A 26,180-nucleotide genomic window follows, 5' to 3' on the forward strand; every position below is an offset into this window, starting at 1 on the left:
TAAAGTCTTCAGGACTTTACACTCATTCAAACAAATTGTGGGAGTGCAGGGCAGTTGGGGCCCTGAAGTTCAGAGGGCTAAGTCCACAGAAAAAGTTCCTTTCTAATCCCCTGTTGCAAAAATTTATGTCCCATGTTTCCCAACAGGTGAGGATTACTTGATCTTAGCCAAAGATATGGAAGTTTTCCCTCTTCAGTGTGTTTAAAAAAAAAAAAAAGATTTCCAAAAACAGAGCAAAGATGGGAAGATAGTTAGAAACTTAGGAGACTGTCCAACAGACTCTGCAACACTGCCAAAGCTGAAGGTATAATTCCAAAGACCCAGGAAAAAAGCATCCAGGCTGTACCTCTAAACTACCCATCAGCCTTGAGGAGTTTAGCCATTCGAAAACTGGATGATGGCTGAAGTTAAGGAACTGAGCACTTGGAAGTCAAAGTGCCGCCGAGATGAAAGCAGAGAAGGAACGTGACCCCAACCAAAGGGGCGCACTTGCATGCTCGCTTCGGCAGCACATATACCAAAGGGGCGCGCTTAGAAGCAGTGTTCGAATATTATTTGTTATTACAAGTCCTGCAGGAGGGACACTGGCTGGTGAAGAGAACTGTCAGAGTTGTCATACTTAAGGGTGAGGAATGTGAGTGGGGATAAAAGCCAGAAAGAATAAAGGGAAAACAAGCAAAGCCTTCTCGTTGCAGAAGAGAAATGAATGCACCATCTGCAAAGTATCTCATACTCAAATAAACTGAACAACACTGAAGCAAGTCATTCTCTCTAATGCAACCAAATATTAAAAGAGAAACACCAGAGATACAGATCAATTTATGGACAAGATAGAGAAGTTATTACTCTTGGATAGATGACATCAGATATTCAACTGATCAGAGAGAATACTGATCTCATCAAAAGGCTAACTGGTAGTAAGAGATTAAATGATTCCTTAAATGAACACTGAAGTACTCCAACACCAGCTCCTTCTGCAGTCCTGGTCACACAATACTGGTGGGTATTGTCAGTTTCCCCATCTCCTGTGCTCTTCAAACTATCATCACATTCTTTGAAAGGAAGTCACTTAAGTGCAGCCACACGCAAGAGGGATGAAATTATACTCTGCCTCCCAGAGGGAGGCGTACCTTCATAAATTATTTGGGATTTTTCTGTGCAGAAGATTTCTCTTTTCCCTCTCATATATTTATCTATCTATTCATTTATTTATATCAGTATGGATTCTTGGATAATTATTTTATACTTTGGGTTAGAATCGAACACTGTACTGCTTTCTTGCTCCAATTATTCCAGCTTTTGCCACTGTGAGCTCTCTCACTTTGGCCACTGCATCCTTTTAACACATGCCCCTTTCTCCTCTTCTTTTTTTTTTTTGGGCATTTTACTTTCTGGCACTATAAGATGCTTCAGGTTCATCTTGTATATTCTCTAGGGCCCCAGCCCTAGAAATAGCATTTCTCCAAGGAGCCGTAGTCCGTTTTATTGGAGAATAGTATTAGAAGTCAAGATATGGGCACTCAGGCATCTTTTGAGGAACGAAAGTTATCCATCAAAAATATGTCTTGGGAATTCCCTGCCAGTTCAGTGGTTAGGACTCCGTGCTTTCACTGCTGAGGGAGTGAGTTCAATCTCTGGTCAGAAACTAAGATCCCACAAGCTGCGTGGCATGGCCAAATAAATAATTAAATAATTTATATATATATATATGTATGTTTTTTTCTTGTATACTCCATGTTTTTGGGGGTGGTTGGTGTCCTATTTTTAAAATCTTTCCTTACTTCAAGGCCTGAAAGATATTCATTTATACATTCTACAGAAAAAAAGGCTTTATTTTTGACATTTCAATCCTCAATCCATTTTTAATTGATGTTTACTTATGGCATAAGGTAGGGAACTAATCTCATTTTTTCCAGATGGATAATTATAATACAAGGAAAATGCATCCATAGTACTACCCTGGTGGTGCAATGGACAGGAATCCACCTGTCACTGCAGGAGACATGGGTTTGACCCCTGGTCTGGAAAGATTCCACGACTAACCCTGTGTGCAACAACTACTAAGCCGGTGAGCAAGTACTAAGCCTGCTCACAGCAACTAGAGAAAGCCCAAGCAAAGCAATGAAGACCCAGTGCAGCCAAAAATACATACAAACATGTGTATATTTGGTCTCTGTCCCTCGTTACTGACACGGAGCTCCTAACTCCCTTAGAATCTCCTGAGTGACAGGAATGCCTTTTGCTCTAATGAGGCCACTCCTGATGGGCTCCTAGATAGCTTCAGGATTGGGCTGGTTACCAAAAAGGCATGACTGGACTGATGAAACCTCCAGTCCCACTCCCCAACCTCTGGGAAGGGGAGAAGGGCGAGAGATTGGATTAATCATCAATGGCAACGATTTAATCAACTGTACCTGTATAACAATACCTAATGACGATCACATCTACAGTTTCCGAGTTGGTGAACACATCGAGGTGCTGGCAGCGTGGCACCCACACCCCCACTCCTTGCACCTAGCCTTCTTCCATTTGGCTGTTCCCAAGTTGTAGCCTTCATAATAAACTGGCGATAGTAAGTAAAATGCTGTACCTGACTCAGTCCCTCAAGGAACCCATACTCTCCAATCAACTAAATGACCCCCAAATCTTTGTCAAATATTATGACCCACTGATTTCTAGTTAATTCTGTATTTCTAATTATCCAAAATTAATCTGAAACTGAGATTCCCACAACCCCCTACAGCCTCTCCTCCTCAACCCCCCTGCTCAGGATCACAGTTCAGTGAGTGACACAGCTATTCTTCCAGTTTTCTAGGCCAGAAGCACATGGGCAATTTTCTTAGCTCTTGTATCTTCCTATCCTCCCTGTCCAGCTAGATGCTGGTATAAACTCTGTAGCCTGATTAATATAGGTACAATATCTCCACTTAGGAAGAAACACACACACACATACACACACAAGCTTCTGCTGCATGCTATCATGAAACTCTCTAAACAAACTGGAAATGGTTCCAAGTCTCCACCCAGACTTAAAATGTGCCAGTTCTTGCTCCTGCATTCAGTATTTCAAATCATGTCTTATAAATGTATTTATACAAATATATTTACATGAATATTAATAAATGTATTAATAAATAAACCAAGCTCTCAAGCACTTTTGATTTTCACAGACATTCAACATGGCTAAATGTTACCAAAGCTTTCCAGCAATACAATCCTAAAGACACATAATGAGGTGTTCAATATTCACTTCCCGAACATAAACTCTTCCTTCATTCCCTCAAGGCAAGTAACTCAGTATTTGAATTGTTCTGCCCACATCTGTCCCAGCTCCTACCTATGCTCCTTTTAGGGTCAGTTATAGAAAAAATCTTAGGGCTCCAGAGAGGGAAACAGGTGCCTAACTAAATTTTTAAAATATGTTTTTATCACGAAGGGCCACGGTGGGTGTTGACACGATGTGATTTCTGCCCAATGCTCTGAATGTCAAAGTGAAGAAATTCAATGAAGTGGGGGGGGGGGGGGGGGCGCGGGGGCTGGTGTGGAAACATTGGGAGTAACTATGACTCTCTTAAGGTAGCCAAATGTCTCGTAACAAAAACAAAGAAAATAAAAAATAAAGAAAAAAATAAAGTATGTTCTTATATATATATATTTTTAGTTAATTATTTATTTATTTGACTGTGCTGGGTCTTAGTTGCAGCAGGCAGGATATTTTGTGAACTCTTAGTTGCGGCATGTGGGATCTAGTTCCCTGGAAAGGGATAGAACCTGGACCCCCTGGATTGGGAGTGTGAATCCTTAGCCACTGGACCACCAGGGAAGTCCCTGTTTTTATATTTAACAAGGTGAAAAGGGGGTATATAATGTTGAGAAGTAGACATTTAGGGACAAGTATGGAATAATAGAAACCTGAATTTAAAATAGCTCCTTACATTGCATCTAAATTGGTTAATTTCAACAACACTCTGTAAAATAATTTGAACTACAGAGAAATTAAAAACAAACTAAAAAATGTAAACACATCACTAAGAAGGGAAACCCTCTTTTCTAATTAAAATAGAAACTGTTGCATTAATGAAATGCTAGCTAGAACGTAACCAGTCTGAGAAAGGAGATAAACTTCTTCCTTGAAGAAACACATACTCCTAGGATAGGAACTAAAGAATTAACAGCTACAGTCACCTGATTACCACAGCCTGATTTTCAGTTTCTCCACCACTGTTAAGTCCCCAATGACATATGCCCAGAGGTGCTGCAATTCCAGGCTGTGATACTGATATTGGGCCTTCTCTGGTGGCCCAGTGGTTAAGACTCTGAGCTTCCACTGCAGGAGGGCAAGGGGCACAGGTTCAATCCCTGATCAGGGAATTAAGATCCCACATGCTGTACGGACCAAATACATACTTGGTCTTCAGTCCTCTTTCCTGGCACCAGGGCCTCTAAAGTCTTTGGAATCTCTAGAATAAAGAGTGGAACTGTCAGCCTCACCCCTCACTCTCCAGAGAGGGTAGAGGAGCTGAAGCCTGATTAATCACCAACAGCCAATGATCATGCCTGTATAATGTAAAAGTCACTCAGTCATGTCCGACTTTTTTGTGACCCCCATGGACTGTAGCCTGCCAGGCTACTCTGTCCATGGGATTTCCCAGGCAAGAATACTGAAGTGGGTTGCCATTTCCTTCTCCAAAAAATGTCTCTTTTAAGCTGCCGTATACACTAGCAATGAAAACTATGAGACCTAAGATTAAATCTAACAGTGAATAGATGACTTCTTTATGAAGGAAAAGATAATATCCTACAGAAACACATTCAAACAAAAAATAAAGGGAATCTAGTATATGCCAGGCACTGTTCTATGAGGCGGGGTGGTAGCAAGGAAAGAGAGCCTGCTTTCATGACGTTTAATTTCACCAAGTGAAATAAAGAAAATTAAAGAATAAATACTCAAACACCCGTAACATGTTAAATGATTACAAGTGCTGTGGAAAGGCAGAGTACGATGAGAAGGAGATTACTTGATTCAGGGAAGGCGTCTCTGATGAGGTGATATTTGAGCAAAGACCCAAAGAGGTAAGCGAACAAGGGAGCTTCCTAAAAGAAAGTTTTCTAGGTGAGGGAACAGCAAGTGTAAAGGCCAAAAGGAGAACCGTCTCATAATTGTAAACAGAAAGATTTGATGTCATAAAGAAATTAACGCTCCCTGATGAAATAAAATTCTAAGGCAGGATAAAAAAAGCTGACATAAACTTTCCCTGGCCGCTTTAGCCACTGCCCTCTCCCCTTTGGTGTGCACTGTGGATCTGCATGAACCAGATCCCCTCAGAAGACACAGCAATGCCTACTTGCAAAAACAAACAAAAGCAACTTCCTCCTGGCACCAGGAAGGTAACTCCTTAGAAAATAACATTCCTTTCTCAATTCTGTAAGGGGTCACAATAACTCACAACTTGCCTTGCTGGACTATGTTACTTTGATGTAGGACCCTTTGTCTCAAAAATTTCTATAACTCTGCTTTGACCTCTACCAGGGGAACAGTCCTCAGAGCTTTCAGAAAGATCATCTCCTGGGTCATAATCCTCCAGCTGGCTTAAAGAAAATTCTCCAGTTCTTTCTTAGACTGACTACTGATTAATTTTTTTCATCAACATCCCCAGACAGTCTATCAATCCACTGCAATTCCAATACAAATCTTAATGTCCGTTCTTGGGAACTTTATGATTCTTTAACACATGTGTAAGAGATAAGGGCTAAAAACAGTAAAGATATTTTTTAAGTAATACTTTTGAAGACAAATCCTACCATATATCAAGCATGTTATATTCCTAAGTAATAACAGTAGCATGCTAAAGTAATAATCATAACATGAAATAGCCAAAGGAATGGACAAATGAACCAACAGAACAGAATATGAAACCTGAAAGAAACTCATGCATATTTGAAACCTTAAAATATGCACAGATAATATTACAACCACTGGAGGAAAGAATAGCTCTTCACCAAATGGCACTGAAAAAATAAAGTTAGGTGACTACTTAAAAGTAAACACAATAATATATTCTGAGTGGTTAAAAGACCTAAATATGAAAAGCAAATATTTTAAATTTTTAGAAAAAAAATGAGAGTATCTTTCTGATTTTCAAGGTAAGGAAGGAGTTCTTAAACAAGACACAAAAGCACAAACCATTAAGAAAAGAATAAATTCTACACGAAAAATCTGCACATCACAAGAGACCATAACAAACTGAAAAGACAAGCCACAAAAGGTAGAAGGCATAGTATCTGAAACTAATAAGACAACAGAGTCTTTTATAAAACATATAAAGTTTCACTGAAAACCACTAAGGAAAAAGGCAACAATTCAGCAGGAAAAACAATTTACAGACTAGGAACAGTAAGTTCACAAAATTGGATACACAAAAAAATGGCCAGTGAACTCTTGACAGATTACTTATTAGTAATCAATAAAATGCAAATTACAATCACAAAAAAACAATTTTATGTCCATCAGATTGGCAAAACATCTGACTGAACCAAGGGATGACAAGGGCGTGAAATTGCCTAAGTGGCAACATTAACTGGTATAATCACTCTAGGTGTGCAATTTACAAAAGTTTGTAGAACTGAAAATACTCTTAGATATTACCTATCAGTGTCACTCCTGGATTCATAACCCAGAGAAACTCTCATAAACGTGCAGAAAGCAACATACAGAGGATTTCACTGCAGTACTGATTATAGTAGTAAAAACTTAGAAACCTGTAAAAGGGTTTATCACTAGGGGACAAAATAATTTGTAGAACATATCTAGAGTATATAAAAAACTGAATTTTAAAGAGCTAGGGCACAAAAAGACAGGCAAAGTGTATCAAAAATATAACGCTAAAGAAAAGGGAGAAATAGGAGATTCACCTTAAAATTTTTTCCAAAAACTAAATGACACAAGAGCACCAACAGTCTCCTTTTTAATGACATCCTATCCCCAAAGAAAGAACCACACCCTTCATGGAGGAACTTCGGCACCTGGTGGACTTGGGGAATGGACGGAGAGAGCCTCGAGTTTATCTCCCTGTTCCAAAATTCCATTTAATAAAAGCATCCTCAGGTAGAGGATTTACGAGATGCTAAATGATATGAACAGATAATGATCTTGGGCCAAAACCCAAAGGAACAACCTATAATTAAGATTCCCTAACCAACAAGGACCAATGTATAGCAACTATACTCAATATTTTATAATAACCTATAAGGGAAAAGAATCTGAAAATAATATATATATTCATATACGTGTACATGTGGTTGTAGCTGCATCACTGTGCTGCTTACCTGACACTAACACAACACTGTAAATCAACTATACTTCAACTGGGAAAAAAAAAAGATTCTCATCAGGCTTTGCTTCCCAAACTTCCACTCAAGGTCACAAACGCAATCTTAAAGATGTTCCTTTAAAAATTTCACAAATTTGGCTCCTCCAAGACCCAGTCTAATCCTTCTCTGGGAGAGCTTCCAACTGGCATATTCCTCCCCGGGCTTCAGGAAATAAGGAAATTCTGTTCCCAGATTGAATCTTTGCCCTCCAAGCTCACTGCTGGGCACTGTGCGTTTGCCCGTTCCTGCTCCTGGACTAATAGAGGCAGTGCCTCTTGCTGCCAGGAGAGGGCAGAACTATTCCCTGAGCAGCTGCCATTCTCAGAAAGATTCCTGTTGGAAGAAGCTGGTTTATAGCTCCAAAGTATTTCTTCTAACAACCTCTTCAGGAGCTTCATAACATAGGGCAGGTAAACACTGAGTTATAGTGACATGCTGAGAAAGATCGAGGGCAGGAGGAGAAGGGGGTGACAGAGGATGAGATAGACAGCATCACTGACTCAATGCACTTGAATCTGAGCAAACTCCGGGAGATATTGAAGGATGGGAAAGCCTGGCGTGCTGCAGTCCACAGGGTCTCAAAAGAGTCAGACACGACTGAGTGATTCAACAACAACAACAACAGTATATATATAGCAAATGAAGTCATGGTAATAGATAAATTGTTCAAGGCAGAGTGAGAAAACAAGTGGATCCAGAACAGAACCCTAAGTGCAATGGGTTAAAAAAAGAAGTGGGAGGTAAGGAAGTCAATGGAGTGGGGATGGAACAGTTTCAGAGATTCCTACTTTTTCTTTCCCAGACCAAAGGCTCCATGTGGGGACTTCCCTGGTGGTCCAGTGGTTAAGAATCCCCTTGCAATGCAGGAGACACAGGTTCAATCCCTGGTTGAGGAACTAAGATCCCACGTACTGTGGAGCAACTAAGCCCATGCACCACAACTAGAGAATCCCTGTGCTGCCAGGAAAAGTCCCACATGACGATTTTGTGTGATGCAACTAAGACCTGATGCAGCCTAAATAAATAATTAAAGACTCAATGTAGGGGGTTACTCCAACTCTTAGCAATCCCAGTAAGCACTTGGGGACCAGGGATATGATCACCAGATAAGAATCCAGGGACTTCAGGGAAATGTCCTGGGACGCAGGACTTAACCCCTGGCAAGGATTCCAGTGGGTGGGGCAAATCACTGTTTCGGTGGCTTATAGAAGCTTTGAGAAAGCAATGGCCTATGCTGAGTGAAACAGATATGCTTGAGTTGCCCTAATAGATGACAGAGGAAGCAATAAAGAGGCTGAAGAAAGCAGACATGCTGGAATGAATATATTACATGAGGCTAGAAGATCCATTAGAGAATTGTGTTCCAAGAAAGAGCTCAGAGGACACAACATTCACCAAGGCCATCAAGAATGCACTACTGATGGAGGCATCAGTATCACCTGGAAGTTCAGTGGCGGTTCTCCTCTACAGGCCGGGAGATGAAGTCACAGAGCTGACATCCTTACTTCCCGCTCACCTCCATCAAGTAATAGTGAAGCCAAAGTCGCTCAGTCATGTCCGACTCTTTGCGACCCCATGGACTGTATAGTCCACGGAATTCTGCAGGCCAGAATACTGGAGTCGGTAGCCTTTCCCTTCACCAGGGGATCTTCCCAAAGCAGTGATTGAACCCATGTCTCCCACATTGCAGGCGGATTCTTTACCAACTGAACCACAAGGGTTAGGGTTAGAGTAGCCTATCCCTTCTCCAGAGGATCTTCCTGACCCAGGAATTGAACTGGGGTCTTCTGCATTGCAGTGGATTCTTTACTGAGTTATCAGGGGAGGCCCATCAAGAAATACAGGAGAGGAATTACAGAGGCACTGCTTAACTGCCACAAGTCAGAAAGCTGTAATTATCATAAGGCTGGCAAGATTGGAGGGTTAGCCATGGGGCCTGGGACCCGTCAGAGACAACTGTAGACATAATAAACAGTGGTATCCCTAGGGGGAAGCCAGTGAGGGTGCTGCTGAGTATCTACAACCTGGAGAGAGAAAGAAAAAAGGAGCACAAGACTCAGGACAGTCGCCACAAGAAATAATCAAAATCTCTTTCTTAGTTCCTGGGTCTGAGCCAATTTTCACATCCCAAACTCAGTTACTGAAGAGGTAACCAAGTCTCTAGGGGAAGGAGCATGAAACTACGATTCTCCCAGTTCTTCCCGAAAAGGAACTCATCATCTACTAAAAGAACTATACCTTTGGAAAAGGAGAACATGCAAACATTTTGAGGATTTTAGACACAGGACCTGAACTGACACTCATGCCTTGAGGCCCAAAGCATCATCATTATTCCCATTAGAGGAGGTAATTTCCGCAGTTCCCAAGTGTTTAGTGGAACATACTCAGGGGTAACCTCTACATTGGGTCCTTGGCCTACAAGAGAAGGGCTATCACAATGGGAAAGGCAGAGTAAAAATCTCCGAAACTCCCCCACTCTTCAGCCATGATAGTAAATAAAAAGAAATTACCACAGCCTAGGGAGTAAGGAGAGAGGGACAGAGATGAGAGCCACCATTAAAGACAGCAAGGAAACGTGGACGGTGATGCTTATCATAGCCACTCATGGAACTAAAACTCCCATCTATACACCAGGTGACATGGTAAGTTGCCAACTTTGAGCGCGACTCAAGAATACGAGAGTGAAAAAAAAAAAAAAAAGAATACGAGAGTGCACTGCGGGTCCAGGTTGAAATGCCTGAAGCCCTGCCACTTGACCCATAACATCCAAGAGACCGATGGGGTTGGAAAAATACGCACCGTGGAGCCTATGGCAAGCCCCCATGGGCAAAGCAGGTGGCTGAAATTGTAGAACAAGGTCAAGCTGTTCACAACAGAGAAATACATGCCTTCTGAGAAACAGCTCTTGGCGTGTTACTGGAACACTTCATTGTGAAACACTAACTAACCAAGAACGGCCCCGTTATGAGTTATATCAGCCCTGCTGCCATTATGAGTTGGACCTATGAAGTCAAAAAGTCAGACCAGACCAGCAGCAGTCTTTCAAAAAATGGAAATGGTACCTCCAGAATCAACACTAAGCACAACCAGGGGATACAGACAAACCGCACAAGCTGGTAGCCCAGACCTCTCGATATCCACCGTATTTGTAAAAGCATCCCCACCCCTTGTGCAAAAGAACTCGCAGTCATCAGGAATGTCCTGTATAACCTGCTATAGGAGGAAGTAAAAGCTCAAGCATGATTTATGGACAGGTCAACTTATGAGTGCCAACTGAAAATGATGACGGCCACATTCAGAAGAGGCCTTGAAAGACAGTGGAGACAGAACATCTGTCAGCTACCCACCTGACGATCCACCTCGCGCAGAAGCAGAAATGGCCCAAGGTGAGACTATAGACGCACTCTAGGTCAGTGGCCAATGGTCTGGCCAGCTGAGGAGAGGGCTGGAAGGAAAAGGACTAGAAGATCAAAGGCTGTGAGGGCTGGGGTGGAGAATGGGGACAGACATGTGGGAGAGTGCACAGAGCCAAAGATTTCTGCATCACACATGAGTGCCCACCAAAAAGAATCCACCTCGAAAAGAAAGAAACCACCAAACAGACGAAATGACTTGGCCTTCATCAGAAAGCATGCCAGGATTCAAACCCAGGCATTCTCTTAGTGAACACAATGACTTATAAAGAAAACATGCAGGGACTTCCCTGGTGGTACAGTGGCTAAGACGCTGCACTTTCCAGTGCAGGGGGCCTGGGTTTGATCTCTCTGTGGTCGGGGAACTAAATCCTACATGCCATAACTAAAAGGAGTCCATGTGCTACCACTAACCTGGCTCAGCCTAATAAATAAAATGGGGGGGAAAATGTGTAAACTCCTATTTGTATCTCATCCTTTGAAAATTTTTCTACCTTTTCAAATAATTGATAATGTACCTAAACTATAATTTACTCTAAAAACCTTCATATCGTAGGCTGTATCAGTTCTTTTGTTTGGGGTTTGTTTTTTTTTCCCCTGTGCCACACGGCTTTTGGGGTCCTAGTTCGCCAACCAGGGACTGAACCCAGACCATCAGCAGTGAAAGTGGTTTTTTTCTTAACTTATAGGAAAGAAACAAGCAAAAGAATCTGGTGACCACTGCTCTATTCTGCCATGACATAACTACTAGTTGCTGAATTAAGAGATACACTTGTTAGCCTAGCTCTGGACTACTTCATATGGTTTATACCTCTTACAAGTCTAAAACTAAATTCTTTACTAATGAAGCCATAATTTATAATGCTTATTTTTTTCCAAGGGAGAGATAATTCCACCAAAGTTACAGCTAACCAATCTCGTTTAACTACATATTCCCAAAGGGACACACTACTCCCTGCAAGTACTGCACTGCCAGGGTGATGCGCGGAGCTGACAAAACAAGCTCCTATTCTATCCCCTTGTGCCAAAAACCAATGTAATATGAAGGTCAAAGAAAGTGAAAAAGCTGGCTTAAAACTCAACATTCAAAAAACTAAGATCATGACATCTGGTCCCATCACTTTATGGCAAATAGATGGGTAAACAATGCAAACAGTGACAGATTTTATTTTGGGGGGCTCCAAAATCACTGTTGACAGTGAGTGCAGCCATGAAATTAAGACACTTGCTCCTTGGAAGAAAAGCTATGACAAACCTAGACGGTGTATTAAAAAGCAGAGACATTACTCTGCCAACAAAGGTCCATCTCGTCAAAGCTATGGTTTTTCCAATAGTCATGTATGGATGTGAGAGTTGGACTATAAAGAAAGCTGAGCACTGAAGAATTGATGCTTTTTGAACTGTGGTGTTGGAGAAGATTCTTGAGAGTCCCTTGGACTGCAAGGAGATCAGACCAGTCCATCCGAAAGGAAATCCTGTATTCATTGGAAGGACTGATGCTGAAGCTGAAACTCCAATACTTTGGTCACCTGATGTGAAGAACTCACTGGAAAAAACCCTGATGCTGGGAAAGATTGAAGGCAGGAGAAGGGGATGACAGAGGATGAGACAGTAGGATGGCATCGCCGACTCCATGGACACGAGTTAGAGCAAGCTCTGGCAGTTAGTGATGGACAGGGAAGCCTGGTGTGCTGCAGTCCATGGGGTCACAAAGAATCGACACCACTGAGCAACTGAACTGAACTGAATTCCATTTAGTGAAGCAGTGCCTCTTGCTGCCAGGTGAGGGCAGGGTTGCTCTCTCAGAAAAATCACCAGACCTCTCTCAGCAGCTCATTTGATAAGGATTGGGTAAAGATCATTTGAAAATTTACAGGGATAAATTAACATATACTGAGTCCTACTTCGTGTCCTGTACTCTGCTAGGTCATAGGGAAGCAATATATAACTTAAACAGACCTGATGCCCAAACTTAGGAAGTTTATGGTGGGCAGGCAGAGTAGATTTGTCTTGGGGAGAGAGTGGTGGTGAGGAAAGAGATGAAGGGGTCTCAATGGCTATGTTGATGATCTGGACAGTAACCTAGAGACTGTGGAGGGGTACTGAAGAATTATGAAGTGAGGCGTGAGACTGGACCAAATTTTTTATTTAGAAAGATCACTCCAGCTTCAAGATGGAGAATGGATTAGAGACAGCAAACCAGGGCCAGGGAGCCAGGTCACATCTGTTGCAAAAACCTCCAGGTCACTGACCTAAATTAGGGTAGTGCAGTGGGATAGCTTGGACAATTGAGTGAAATAGGAGGAGTGGGTTCAATTCATTTTGGAAATAAATTTTGTGGACCAAAAGAATTTGTGAACCATCCAAGCAATACTGTTCATCCAGAAGGCAACTGGATGCATAGCTCTGAAGCTCAGGAAAAAAATCCTGGGTTGGAGCTATAGGCATTGCTGTTGTTCAGTCGCTAAGTCGAGTCCCACTCTTTGTGACCCCATGGACTGCAGCATGCCAGGCTTCCCTGATAACAGTGGCCATTAAAATCTTGGGAGTGGATAAAGCGGCCCAGGCAGAGTGAGTAAAAAGCTAGACCTAACACATAGCCTCTTGATGAGGGCGAGAGAGAGTGAAAAAGCTGGCTTAAAACTTAACATTCAGAGGGAGGTGGGAGGGGGGATCGGGATGGGGAATACGTGTAAATCTATGGCTGATTCATATCAATGTATGACAAAACCCACTGGAAAAAAAAAAAAAGAAATATGAAAAAAAAAAAACTTAACATTCAGAAAACTAAGATTACGGCATCCGGTCTCATCACTTGCTGGCAAATAGAAGGAGGAAAAGTAGAAGGAGTGACAGTTTTTTTTCTTGGGCTCCAAAATCACTGCAGAGGTTGACTGCAGCCATGAAATTAAAAGATGCTTGCTCCTTGGAAGGAAAGCTATGACAAACCTAGACAGCATATTAAAAAAGCATATTAAGAAGCCAACAGAGGTCCATATAGTTAAAGCTATGGTTTTTCCAGTAGTCATGGAAGGATGTGAGAGTTGGACCATAAAGAAGGCTGAGCACCGAAGAAATGACACTTTCAAATTGTGATTCGATTCTAAAAAGGCTCTTAGAGTCCCTTGGACTGCAAGGAGATCAAACCAGTCAATCCTAAACGAGATCAACCTTGAATACTCATTGGAAGGACTGCTGCTGAAGCTCCAATACTGTGGCCATGTGATACAAGGAGCCAACACACTGGAAAAGACCCCGCTGCTAGGAAAGATTGAAGGCAAAAGGAGAAGGGGATGACAGAGGGTAAGATGGTTAGCATCACTGACTCAATGGACATGAATCTGAGCAAACTCCAGGGGATAGTGAAGGACAGAGGAGCCTGGCATGCTGCAGTCCATGGGGTTGCAAACAGTCGGACACAACTTAGGGACTGAACATGTAACTGAAGGAACATTAGTGCTTGAACAATGGGACAGAAGATATATCTCAAAGGATCATGAAGAAGTTATTAACAGCAAAAACATAAGAGGAACACAAGAAGAGGGCAGTGTCCCAAGCACTGTGGAAACAGTGTTTGAAGAAATAGGAAATGGGGTCACTGGACATGGTAGGTTAAAGGGTGTTACCACATGTTTCTGTAATGGCATAGAAAAACCAAATTTAAAAAAAAAAGGAAATGGGTCAACAGGATAAAAAGGTGCTACTGAGAGATCAAGTAGGATGAGAGAAAAGTGTCCTGAGAAAGAAGTGAGCAGTATTGTATATATCCAGTGCTGCTTAAATTTTAGTGTGCATACAGACTACCTGGGGATCTTGAGTAAATGCAAATGCATTTGGTCTGTGGAGAGAACTGAGATTCAGTATTTCTAACAGACACCCAGGTGATGCAGGTGTAGATAACTCTTTAAAGTAAAAGACATTTGCTGGAAAGAGCAAGATAAGATGTTAGCCAGGCACATTGTCTAAAGCTCCTTCCGGAGTCAGACCTCTTGAGTTTAAATCCCGACTCTCAACAAATATTTTCTGAATGAATAAATAAATGGGCCAACAAAAGGCAGTGTACCCCAGGGGTTGTTAAAGTATAATCTTAAAAACTGAAAACATGACTCATAATAATATAAACACATGTCAAAGATTTTATTCAGCCTATTAATTAATGAGAATAAATAAAATTTAAAACTGGTTCAAAAGAGAATTCTAGGAAAGGAGGCTCATCAGCTAAAAGTCCAGACAAGAATGATATGAATTTGCATTCTAATACATAGATACAAAACCAGCCAATGTCTTAGAAGGCAATCTTATCAAATTACAAAACACCTACAGCAATAAAAAGGACAGCAAACGAAGGTACACACCCCACTGGAAAACCAGGTAATCCCCAAGTTAGGTAGGCCTGCTTTACCTTCATCAAAAGGACACCTAGTAATAACTTTTGCCTATTTCCAAGTTTTGGATAATTTTTCTTAACAGGGTCAAAAGTAGAGACTAGATTTGAATAACAGCTCTGCCACACTAGTTATGTGTCCTTGAGTAAGTAACTTAATATAAAATTCAGTTTTCTTATTTGTAAAATGAGGATGGTAACCACAAAAAACTATTTTTTGAATTAAGGTAACATATGTAAAGCATTCAATACAGTGCCAGAAATGTGCCATAGAAAGCACTTTATACATGTTAACGTTCAACACCCTCCACCAACTCTTTCATCTTCTTTTTCTCATTTCACATTATGTAACAGTCCAGCCTTTTTGCACCACTTTAGCAAATATATTTACACACGCGCGCACACACATTTCATTTAATTTTGTGTGTGGCCATCCTGCATGGATCGACCAGGGATCAAAACCGTGCCCCCTGTGGTGAAAGCTCAGAATCTTAACCATTGTATCACCAGCAAAGTCGAATCTTCTCCACAGCATTTAACTCCACTTGACATATTATTCATCTATTTCTGTGTTTTCTACCAGAATATAAGCTCCAAGGGAGCATAACAGGACTGTCTGCTTTGTTCCTTGTTGTATCTCCTGTACCCAGTAGATGCTCAACAGATAAATAGCATTGGTAGAATAAACATTAAGTGAAAGTCATGGCCATGATCTCCAACTGCCAAGAACACTGGCTTTCTTTTTTTTTTTTTTTATGTTTAAGTCACTCAACCTGTTTACAGCTTCCAAAAAAAATATCCAATCTTTAACATTCCCCCTTTCTAAAGTGGGTTCTATATTACTACAGAATTTGCTGCAAACTCAGTCATGGGCCACCTTGGGTATATAGGCATATTCTGATTGGCTCAGAGAAAATGCTTAAAAAGTTTAAGTTAAATGCCAACATTTTTAAGGAGCAAATTAATCAACAATTTTGGATTTCTGGATTCTGATCAGATTTTTCACAGACCATATTCTAGCAAGGCACAATCAGCAGTAGCAAAGACAAGAGTATCAAGACCCCTGTCATGTTCCTATGGCTCACCTGCATTACTTACATTCCTGCAGGTGTGAGCTGAGGACTTCTGATGTATTAGAAATTATTTCCTATTTCCCTTTCATTATGCTTGAGTCCATTTATCTATTGCCTAAATTATTGTGACAATCTAATCAATGTCCTGTCTCAACTTACCTTGTTTTTCGGCCTTGCCCTGTGTAGTGTGTGGGATCTTAGTTTCCCAACCAGGAATCAAATTCATGCCCCATGCAGTGGATGCAGAGTCTTAACCACGGGACCACCAGGATAAGTCCCGGTTTATAGGTTATTCTACCTATAGTTCAAATTATTTAGCTTTGCATTTCAAGCCCTTCTCATTTGACCTTCCCTAGGAAATCTTTTCCAACTTCATATTCTATGATTCCCCTTCAACCCGTCTTTCATGAACTATATTCATACACTTCCTTTTCCAGCTCCAATCTTGTCACTCAAATTACTTCTCTTAACTTGAATTTCCTTCCTGGCTCTGTTTATCTACCCTTCAAGGCCCAGGCACTCCACATACATTCCCCAAATACCATGTCCACACACAACCTCCCTGCCTACTCTGGACCTTCTGAATTTTCCATAACTTACCTGTTTCATTTTCTACACGTTTTGTTACAACTTTTCAATCACCCACTTGGACAAGCATCTAACATTATTGAATACATGAATTTATTCTAGTTATAATAACATTTTTCAAATTGGAATTCTTTTGGTATTTGTCACTTATGTTTCGCTGGGACATGCATGGGGACAACACTGCCACCAAAGGAGTGAAAATTGGTTCTCTTGGAGCAGGAAGAGGGCAGAAAATCCTAGATATTAAACAGAAGCTTTCTGGCCCTCTAATGGGCCACAATATATAAGCAAATACACAGTTATATAAGTGTTATTAAAATTTCATGGTGGGGATTAGAGGGGGAAATGCTTTTTAAAGGCTCCTGGAGAGAGGAAGACAACAAGAAAAAAATTGAGAAACAGTATCCAGGGATCATGCCATTTGTTTCCTGTGTTCTTGTTTGCCCCCAAATACCCAGAGAAGTGTGTGATGACAGCAGTAAAGCAGAGTGATCAAAAGTGCAGGCTCTGTCATCAAGACTGCCTGGATTTGCACCTAGGCTGATATTTCTTAGCTGGGTAACTCTGAGCAAGTTAACTAACCCCTCCAGATCTCAGGTTCCTCATGCCTAAATTACCTTATGGCCTCCTCCTAGGGTTGTAGCAGTAAATGAGGTCATCCAGGAGACCACACAGTAAGAGCTTAATAAACGGTTATAAAATGTACATATAATACATTTTTGAAACAGCCATGTACCCTAGGTGTGCACCACAAATGACTAAAACTGGTTGGCCTCAGTAACAAGGGTTTAGATGACTGGAACCACCCTGCCAATCAGGCAAGAGTTGTACGTGGCTCTGCAAAAGCTTTTTACACCTAGATTCCCTCCAGGTAATCTGCGTTAAGGGGTTTCCCAGGTGGCGCAGCTGGTAAAGACTCCCCCTGCCAAGGCAGGCAGACGCAATAGACGCGAGTTCGATCCCAGGGTTGGGAAGATATCTTGGAGTAGGGAGGAGCCCCTGGAGTAGAAAATGGCCTCCAGTATTCTTGCCTGGAAAATTCCATGGACAGAGGAACTTGGCCGGCTACAGTCCATGAGATCGTAGAGTCGAACACGACTGAGGGGGCACACACATACACACACACACACACAATGTGCTTAAAACGGCGCTTTAAATGTCAGCTAACGCTAGCCCCACTACAAGCTCCAAGCAAAATCGGACCAGAGAGTAGGACAAAGGTGGCCGGTTACAGAAAATATCCTAAAACTGTTATATTTCAAGAGCACCTACAACCTGATTCACTTTACCAAAACGGTTCCATGCAAGAGCCCTCCACTCGAGATCGGCCAGGGGCCCAGTAATACCTGAGTCGCCCCCCGCGCTGGGCCCCTGAGGACCAGGCCCAGAAGGCTCGCTGGGCGGCGGCTGGCTTGGAACCGAGATGACGCCAGCGAAGGGTTCGTGAGGCTCGCGGTCCATGGAATAGGACCCTGCACGCGGATTTAGAGTGTGTGCAAGCAAGGGAATGCTCAGGGAAGGGTGTGGGGCAGTCAGCTGTGACCGTCACGGGGCGTCAATCCAGGATCTGCGCGAAGCCGGGATGGCCTCAGCGCCAAAAGTCGCAGTAAAGAACCCGCGGCAGCACGTTACTAGAGCCTCCGCACTCCCTGAGGCGCATGCGCACCTTTCTCGCGCCGCTGCTTCAGGAAGCGCACAGCCTCTCGTACTTCCTCTAGAAATCTCTACCCACAATCCACCAAGCTCCCTCTGCGCTTGCGCCCGCCGTAGTCCCGCCCCCAAATCCCGTGGGCCTCTGCGAGATGGTATTTATGTGTCTCGCGGTAAGCCTTCGGTCTCATTTACCCACAGCTCTCGGTAAGTGTGTTGTTTATTGAGTTTTCCGAGAAAAACGGCTGTGCAAACGTGCCCGCGCCTTGGCCTCTCTTTGTGGTATCTATTGGGTTCGTGGGGGAGGGGAGAAAACGTGGCCTTAGTGTTGAGGCCTTGAAGGAGCAGGGGCTTTGTGAAGGACAAGATGGCGATGGCGGCCCGTGCCGAGTGGCCTCTCTGTGATGAGACCCTTTTCACAGACCTGTACTGAGCTCCGTGAGGATAAGAAACTCTGAGGAGACCGGCCTTGCACGGCAACGCAGTCTTAGCTCCGGAAAACAAGGAGTTTACGAGACACAGTGCTGACCCAATGTCTTTTGTCCGCAGGGTTCGGACGCGCGCCAAATGCTGAAGAATCGCAAACAGGTCTCATTGGAGTAAGTGCTCTTGATCTCCGTTAACTGCCTTTTTTTTCTTGTTGTTGAATATGCGGGAGTCCGACGGGATGTGCTACGGGGATGATTTCAAAAATTGAACTCTCTCTTTCTGATGGATTAGTGGAGAAAACATAAAAACTCTGAGTAGCACCATCCGTAGCAAATGTAGCTTTTAGCCCTGCGTTGTTAAGGCACTAACGTGGGACAGTTAAACTACGAGATATAAAAGTAAGAAAGAGTATTATTTTTTTTTCTCCCAGATGTGGTTTAACTCAAAGGAGCTTACAGATTGGAAGGATGAGACAAAACTTATCCCTGTGTGGATCAAGTGTTCTCATGCTGCAGGTGGGTACGCGATGCTTTGTGCAGTTGGGGGGTGGGGTAGAAACATAGTATCGGGATGGGACTTGCTGGTTGAAATCGCACTGGCCACTCCATGATGAATGTAAAATGACAAGCATATGCCTGAACTCAAAAATGATGTCATCTTATTACTGAGAAGTGGGCCCGAAATGCTCCAGGGTCTTTTAATGGCGGTTCTCAAGTACTAGAAATAATGCCTTGTTTTTCTATCTCCAGCATCTCCTCATCAGTCCTGAGGAATTCAACTGCGTCCCAGGGTGAATACAGGTAAGTTTTCAAATGGGAGGCTTGGTTGTGGTCTCTGGTGTTTTCAACAACCAGGAGAGCAAATGGTCAGTGGAGCAGTGTTGTGTTTTTGCTCCTTCCAGCTTGTTCCTCTTGGAATGATTTCCCTGGGGAGGGAGTCAGCACCCCAGCAAGCAGCATGGTTCCTTCTTATGAGGTTGTGCTCTTCCCTCGCCCACCCATCACTGTCAGATGATTTGAATTGATAATGCTGATCCTCTGTGAGGTACCACAGTTAATAGCATGTTAGAGTTCTGATGGCAGTTCCTGTTAATAAAGAAATTTATTTCATCCTAGTATTTGGAGTAACCGTTTTCTCCCCTTTTGTAGGTTATCACAGCGTTAATAGAGTCATCTGTCTTACAGTAAGTTTTCTCAGTATTGTGGGAAATGGAGGGGTTTCTCTTGTTTCTGATAGTGCTGTTTCTTGATCTCATTTTATCTTTATTGGTTTCCTAGATGCCTCTTGATCTGCTCAGGGTGACTCCTGCAAAGAGTCAAGAGGTGAGTACCTGTAACTTGGCTTGTTTTTGCTTATCTCCAGTGCCAATGAGGAAAGCAGGCATCCTGTCTTATCCCTGTTCTAGCCCCAGAGCCAGTAATGGTGAACCCACTGGGGCTAACTGGGAGAAAGGATGAAATTTCATTCCATAGGAATTGTCTGAGGTACAGCAAATGAACAGCATTTGCTTGGCTTGGGTTATCCATTAACCCTAGTTAGAATAGTTTTGGTTGTTTTAGATACTTTGCTAATTACATGATCTTCTCATTCAGGAGCAGCTTGTTGCTATAGACTCCTGGAAAGCCTCCAGAGTTAAAAGGTTAGTTGATTAATCTGTGTATGGCATACGCCACCAAGTAGGCAGTTTCTATGATGAATCAAACTAGCTCACTATGACTTAAACAATGAAAAGACATGAACACCTGAGAAACTGGAAAAGATAATAGTGGGGTACTGTGTGTGTAGGGAACTTGTATCACTCATAGTTTTGTCCTTCCATAGGTACTATTGCCAGTTACTGTTGCTCAGAGGTGAGTGATCTCCATATGTGTTTGTGCACACAGTGTATTGAGTGGGAGAAAATGCCTTTTTAGGCATCTGTGATGACTTACATGGAATCTCGTTCGGCTGATGATTTGCTGTTGAGACTCGGAAATCTGATTTTCTAGGAATGGTAGCTTAGACAGGGACAGCTTATAATGCAAGAAGCAAGCATCACTGATTTAGTTGTCTTTGTGTTTTAGGTACAGCTCCTTGTTTAGTGCCTGAGAATACTTTTAGGTAAGTCTGTTATCTATGGCTGCTGTATAGAATTCACCAGTTTTTGTTTGATGCTTTGGATAACTGCAGACATTACTTGCTAAATCCAAAGCTTGTCTTTGGCCGTTAGTGAACCACCCGTGACATTGCCACTCACCAGTGATGAGTTCAATACCGCCCCAGTCTGATCACTATGACTGAAAGGTATTTCTGAGCTGTGAGTTTCCCTTGGAATAAATTGAGTGGCCTTATAGCCAACAGGAAGCATTTTGGACTAGCTGGTAATTTCTGTAAAATGTCCAGTAAAACCTACATAGCTTTTATAGATGGGCCTGTCCTGGAAGACAGTTGACTTAGTTCCCAAACAATCTTTTGCAGGGGAAAGGAGTAAGCCATATACCTGGTCAGCTCCAGTCTGAAGTTGAGAGGTGAGTAAACTTAAACACAAGGCGTGTCAAGTTAAAATTTTCCCAGTGAAGAAATATTCACAAGTCTTACTTCCTGTCCTAGTCCCAGAGCCTGTAAAGGTGAACCCACTGGGGCTGGCTGGGGGAGAAGAGGAAAGCTCGTTCCAGAGGGAACTGTCTGAGGGATCATGAGAATTTCTAAACAAGAAAAAGAGGGGAATAAATGACTGGTTTATTTATCTGAAAAGCAGATTTTTTTTTCTACCCCCCCACCCAGGTCTAAAGAAAGAACAAAGCACACATAATGGTGAGTGTTCGTGTGCTTGTGTTACATACACTAACCATGTTCACAGGGTGACTCTTAAACCCATCACGTGTTTACTTAGAAAAATCCAGTATGAAAAAACTCATTTTTCTTTCTCTCTACAGGAATCCAATGTGGAGGATACAAAACTGAAAAATCCTTGTACAGATTGCCTGTTCAAATTAGCATACAATCATTTCAGCCTTTCTAAATAAAAATTTTTTAAAACCTTCACTGATTCCTGTGTGTGAGTGGGTCTGACTGGACAGAAATAACCCCAGAAAGATTGTTAAATGGCTTTCCCCATTTAGCTTGGCACTTTGACTCCTGGTGAAATTGTCTAACCCAGGGAAGTAGCATTCAAGAAGCCTCCCTGGATCTTTACTTCCTGTCTGCATTTGGGTGAGGAGTTCTGCATGAAAGTATACTGAGTTTGAGTAACTCCTTTAACTGTTTAAAAGATTTTGGATACTAGGAGACAGTGGCTCATCAGTTAAGAATAGAAAAATTGGCTGTCAACTTTTGGTATCTTGTTGCCACCATCCTTCACATTAATCTCTAAAATGATTTCTGTGGAGTTTAACAGCCCTGGGCCTACAACCAGAACTTCAGAAAGGAACTGCATTAGTACCCTCTTGGGATATGTTATGTCACTTCAGTCCTGTACAACCCTTTGTACCCGATAGGCTGTATCCCACCAGGCTTCTCTGTCTACAGAATTCTGGCAAGAATATGTACTGCTTGCTCAGTCATGTCCAACTCTGCGGCCCCAAGGACTGCAGCACACCAGGCTTCCCTGTCCTGCATCTCCTAGACCTTACTCAAGCCCAGGTCTGATGCTGTCCAACCAGGTGGTCTCAGATAATGACCACTTTTATATTTCTCAATAGAAGGAGAAAGTTGATAAACTAGAATGTTCATCTGTTGTTAAATTTTCATATGTTTAGAATATGGTTGTTTCAGGACTGGTAAAGTAAAAGGCAATATAGGGGCTTCTCTGGTGGTCTTTTTTTGCATTTTCATACTGTTCATGGGGTTCCCAAGGCAAGAATACTAAAGTGGTTTGCCATTCCCTTCACCCTTGGACTGCAAGGAAGTCATACCAGCCAATCCTAAAGAAAAACTGTCCTGAATTCATTAGAAGGACTGTTGAAGCTGAAGCTCCAATGCTTTGGTCACCTGATACGAAGAGCTGACTCATTGGGAGAGACCCTGATGCTGGGAAAAATGGAAGAAGGAGATGACAAAGGATGAGATGGATGGCATCACTGACTCAATGAACATGAGTCTGAGCAAGCTCTGGGAGTTGGTGATGGACAGGGAAGTCCATGGGGTTGCAAAGAATGGGACAACTGAGCGACTAAACTGAACTGGTAGTCTAGTGACTGAGATACATGTATACACACAATGGAACATTAGCCCAAAAAACTGAGTCAGTTGTGAGGTGGAAGAACCTAATAGGCTTCCCTGTTGGCTGAGATGGTAAAGAGTCCACCTGCAATGCAGGAGACCCGGGTTTGATCCCTGGGTCGGAAAACTACACTAGGGAAGGGAATGGAAACCCACTCCAGTATTGTCTGGAGAATCCCATGGACAGGAACCTGGTGGGCTCAAGAAGGAGGGGATATATGTATACTTAGAGCTGATTCACATTGATGTACAGCAAAAACCAACACAACAGTACAAAGCAATTATCCTTAAATTTAAAAAAGAATCCACACTTCCCACTGCAGGATGCATGGGTTTGATCCCTGGTTGGGGAATTAAGATCCCACATGCTGCATGGTGTAACAAAGAACAAAAGGGGGATGTAAATTGAGGGGAATTGTTCTATCAGTTTCATGAAAATAAAACATTAAATTACAAAATTTAAGTGTACCCACATGGAAAGAATATTCCCTTGGCCTTGCCTCTCCCTTCCCTCTCCATGACTTCCACTTCTCTCCATCTCTGCCACCACAGCTACCCACCCCCAACCCCTAAGCCACATTCATTTCTTGCCTGAAGGATCACAGGAGGCTTCTCTTCCTTTTCCCTGTAGACCTTAAACTTGAAGGCAGAGTCCATGTCTGATATTGCTTATCACTGTAGGGGTGTCTGCTCAAAGAGCATAAACAAATGGACAAATGGCCTCCCAGGAAGCACAGGTTTCCAGGTTCAGGTGGGGCTCTCACTATCAGCCCCCAGGACCCACGAAGCAACAGGCAGGAGTCAGAATAGATGCGAGTGACAGAGCCATTCCCTCTTAACCTTTAATTCAGAGGAGGAACAGGGCTACTGCCAACCTGACATCTGAGACCGCCAGGGAAAAGCCCACAGAGATCTGTGCTTGGGATGCTTGACTGCAGCCTTCATGGACGGACTGAAGCTTATTTGGCTAGGGAGCTATGGCCTGCCCCTAGGTTGCTGTTGCTGCTGCTGCTAAATCACTTCAGTCGGGTCCGATTCTGTGCGACCCCATAGACAGCAGCCCACCAGGCTCCCCCATCCCTGGGATTCTCCACGCAAGAACACTGGAGTGGGTTGCCATTTCCTTCTCCAATGCATGAAAGTGAAAAGCGAAAGTGAAGTCGCTCAGTCGTATCCAACTCCTAGTGACCTCATGGACTGCAGCCTACCAGGCTCCTCCATCCATGGGATTTGCCAGGCAAGAGTACTGGAGTGGGTTGCCATTGCCTTCTCCGGCCCCAGGTTGGATCTTACAGAATTTAGAGAAGGTTGGGACTGAAAGAAACTGAAGGGGCTTTCCTGGGGGTCCAGTGGCTAAAACTGCGAGCTCCCAATGCTGGAGCCTTGGGTTCGATCCCTGGTCAAGAAACTAAATCCCACATGCTGCAACTAAGAGTTTACATGCCACAACTAAAACCCAGCACAGCCAAATAAGTATTGCAGAAAAGAAACTGATTTTTTTTTCTAAATATTTATTTGGCTGCACCAGGTCTTAGTTGCAGCACCTGAACTCTTAGTTTCAGCATGTGGAATCTAGTTCCCTGCACAGAGATCAAACCCCGGCCCCCTGCATCAAGAGCCAAGTCTTAGCCATTAGACTATCAGGTAAGTCCCCAAAGAAACTGAATTTTGCTTTTGCCTTTGTATTAGTTGGTTTTTGTTTTTTGGGTGGTTTTTTGTTTTTGTTTTTGTTTTTGGCTACTGTAATAAGTTGCCACTCTAATGGCAGAAAGTGAAAAGGAACTAAAAAGCCTCTTGATGAGGGTGAAGGAGGAGTGAAAAAACTGGCTTGAAACTCAACAATAAAGAAACTAGGATCATGGCATCCAGTCCCATTACTTCATGGAAAATAGAAGGGGAAAATGTGGAAACAATGACAGATTTTATTTTCTTGGGCTCCAAAATCACTGTTGATAGTGACTTGCAGTCATGAAATTATAAGACATTTGCTCCTTGGAAGGAAAGCTATGACAAACCCAGAAGTGTTAGTTGCTCAGTCATGCCTGACTCTTTGTGACCCCATTGACTAGCCTGCCAGGCTCCTCTGTCCATGGGGTTCTCCAGGCAAGGATATTGGAGTGAGTAGCCATTCCCTTCTCCAGGGCATATTCCTGTCCCAGGGATCAAACCTGGGTCTCCTGCACTGCAGGCAGATTCTTTACCATCTGAGCCATTAGGGAAGGCCCTGACAAAATTAGACAGCGCATTAAAAATCAGAGACATCACTTTGCTGGCAAAGGTCTATATAGTCAAAGCTATGGTTTTCCCGGTAGTGAGAATTGAACCACAAAGAAGGCTAAACGCTGAAAAATTGATGCTTTTGAATTTGGTGCTGGAGAAGACTCTTGAAAGTCCCTTGGACTGCAAGAAGATCAAACCAGTCAATTCTAAGGGAAATCAACCATGAATATTCATTGGAAAGAATGATGGTGAAGTGAAGCTCCAATACTTTGGCCACCAGATTCGAAGAGCTCACTCATGGGAAAAGCCCCTGATGCTTGGGAAGACTGAAAGCAAAAGGCTAATGGGGTGCAGAGAGTGAGATGGTTAGATAGCATCACTGACTCAATGAACATGAATTTGAGCAAACTCCAGGAGATAGTGAAGGGTAGGAGATCCTGGCATGCTGCAGTCATGGGGTCGCAGAGTCAGATGTGACTTAGTGACTGAACCACAAACTTGGTGGCTTCAAACAAAGCAAATATATCATCTTACAGTTTGGGAGGTCAGAAATCTGAAATGGGTCTCAATGGGCTAAAATCAAGGAGTGCTAACAAGGCTGCATTTCTTTCTGCAGGCTCCGAAGGAGAATCTGTTTCTCTGCCTTGGCTAGATTCTAGAGGCCACCGCCATTGCTTGGCTGACAACCCTCTTTCATCTTCAAAGCCAGTGATGGTTTATCAAATCTTTCTGATGCTGCATCAATCTGACACTGAGTCTCCTGTCTCCCTTTGTGATCTTTGTGATTACGTACATGGAGCACATCAGATAATCCAGAACGCAGATGCAAATGCTAAATTGCTCAGTCCTGAT

The 26,180-nt window shown here is 42.8% G+C and overlaps 1 protein-coding gene, 1 long non-coding RNA gene and 9 other non-coding genes across 13 annotated transcripts in view; 9 read left to right on the forward strand and 2 right to left on the reverse strand.

The window, feature by feature from the left end:
• Positions 1 to 18,530, reverse strand: part of SLC3A2 (solute carrier family 3 member 2) — a 28,478-nt gene extending 9,948 nt beyond the window's left edge. The window contains exon 1 of the mRNA XM_043871275.1: positions 18,176 to 18,530. Within this exon, the coding sequence (XP_043727210.1) occupies positions 18,176 to 18,290 (115 nt within the window). The 5' untranslated portion in view covers positions 18,291 to 18,530. The remainder of the gene's footprint in view (positions 1 to 18,175) is intronic.
• Positions 6,990 to 7,175, reverse strand: LOC122677523. The gene has a single exon (XR_006335825.1). It is a non-coding gene; the product is annotated as a U2 spliceosomal RNA (small nuclear RNA).
• Positions 18,531 to 18,584: 54 nt separating the features above from the next.
• Positions 18,585 to 21,932, forward strand: LOC122673479. Of its 3 annotated transcripts, XR_006334692.1 has the most exons (13): positions 18,585 to 18,686; positions 19,029 to 19,078; positions 19,339 to 19,423; positions 19,658 to 19,708; positions 19,810 to 19,952; positions 20,057 to 20,091; positions 20,186 to 20,230; positions 20,501 to 20,547; positions 20,730 to 20,758; positions 20,972 to 21,008; positions 21,366 to 21,415; positions 21,672 to 21,701; positions 21,824 to 21,932. It is a non-coding gene; the product is annotated as an uncharacterized LOC122673479 (long non-coding RNA). The 3 variants fall into 3 exon arrangements; XR_006334690.1 differs by lacking the exon at positions 19,810 to 19,952; XR_006334691.1 differs by lacking the exons at positions 18,585 to 18,686; positions 19,810 to 19,952 and adding an exon at positions 18,695 to 18,761.
• LOC122677378 lies at positions 19,152 to 19,227 on the forward strand. The gene has a single exon (XR_006335760.1). It is a non-coding gene; the product is annotated as a small nucleolar RNA SNORD26 (small nucleolar RNA).
• LOC122677373 lies at positions 19,510 to 19,581 on the forward strand. The gene has a single exon (XR_006335758.1). It is a non-coding gene; the product is annotated as a small nucleolar RNA SNORD27 (small nucleolar RNA).
• LOC122677368 lies at positions 19,914 to 19,989 on the forward strand. The gene has a single exon (XR_006335757.1). It is a non-coding gene; the product is annotated as a small nucleolar RNA SNORD28 (small nucleolar RNA).
• Positions 20,271 to 20,396, forward strand: LOC122677408. Its single transcript, XR_006335773.1, has one exon. It is a non-coding gene; the product is annotated as a small nucleolar RNA SNORD22 (small nucleolar RNA).
• Positions 20,593 to 20,659, forward strand: LOC122677362. The gene has a single exon (XR_006335755.1). It is a non-coding gene; the product is annotated as a small nucleolar RNA SNORD29 (small nucleolar RNA).
• LOC122677386 lies at positions 20,824 to 20,893 on the forward strand. Its single transcript, XR_006335764.1, has one exon. It is a non-coding gene; the product is annotated as a small nucleolar RNA SNORD30 (small nucleolar RNA).
• LOC122677399 lies at positions 21,140 to 21,207 on the forward strand. Its single transcript, XR_006335769.1, has one exon. It is a non-coding gene; the product is annotated as a small nucleolar RNA SNORD31 (small nucleolar RNA).
• LOC122677401 lies at positions 21,456 to 21,581 on the forward strand. The gene has a single exon (XR_006335770.1). It is a non-coding gene; the product is annotated as a small nucleolar RNA SNORD22 (small nucleolar RNA).
• Positions 21,933 to 26,180: the final 4,248 nt, after the last annotated feature.

This window comes from Cervus elaphus, chromosome 2, assembly GCF_910594005.1.
Source record: "Cervus elaphus chromosome 2, mCerEla1.1, whole genome shotgun sequence".
Classification (NCBI taxonomy): Eukaryota; Metazoa; Chordata; class Mammalia; order Artiodactyla; family Cervidae; genus Cervus; species Cervus elaphus.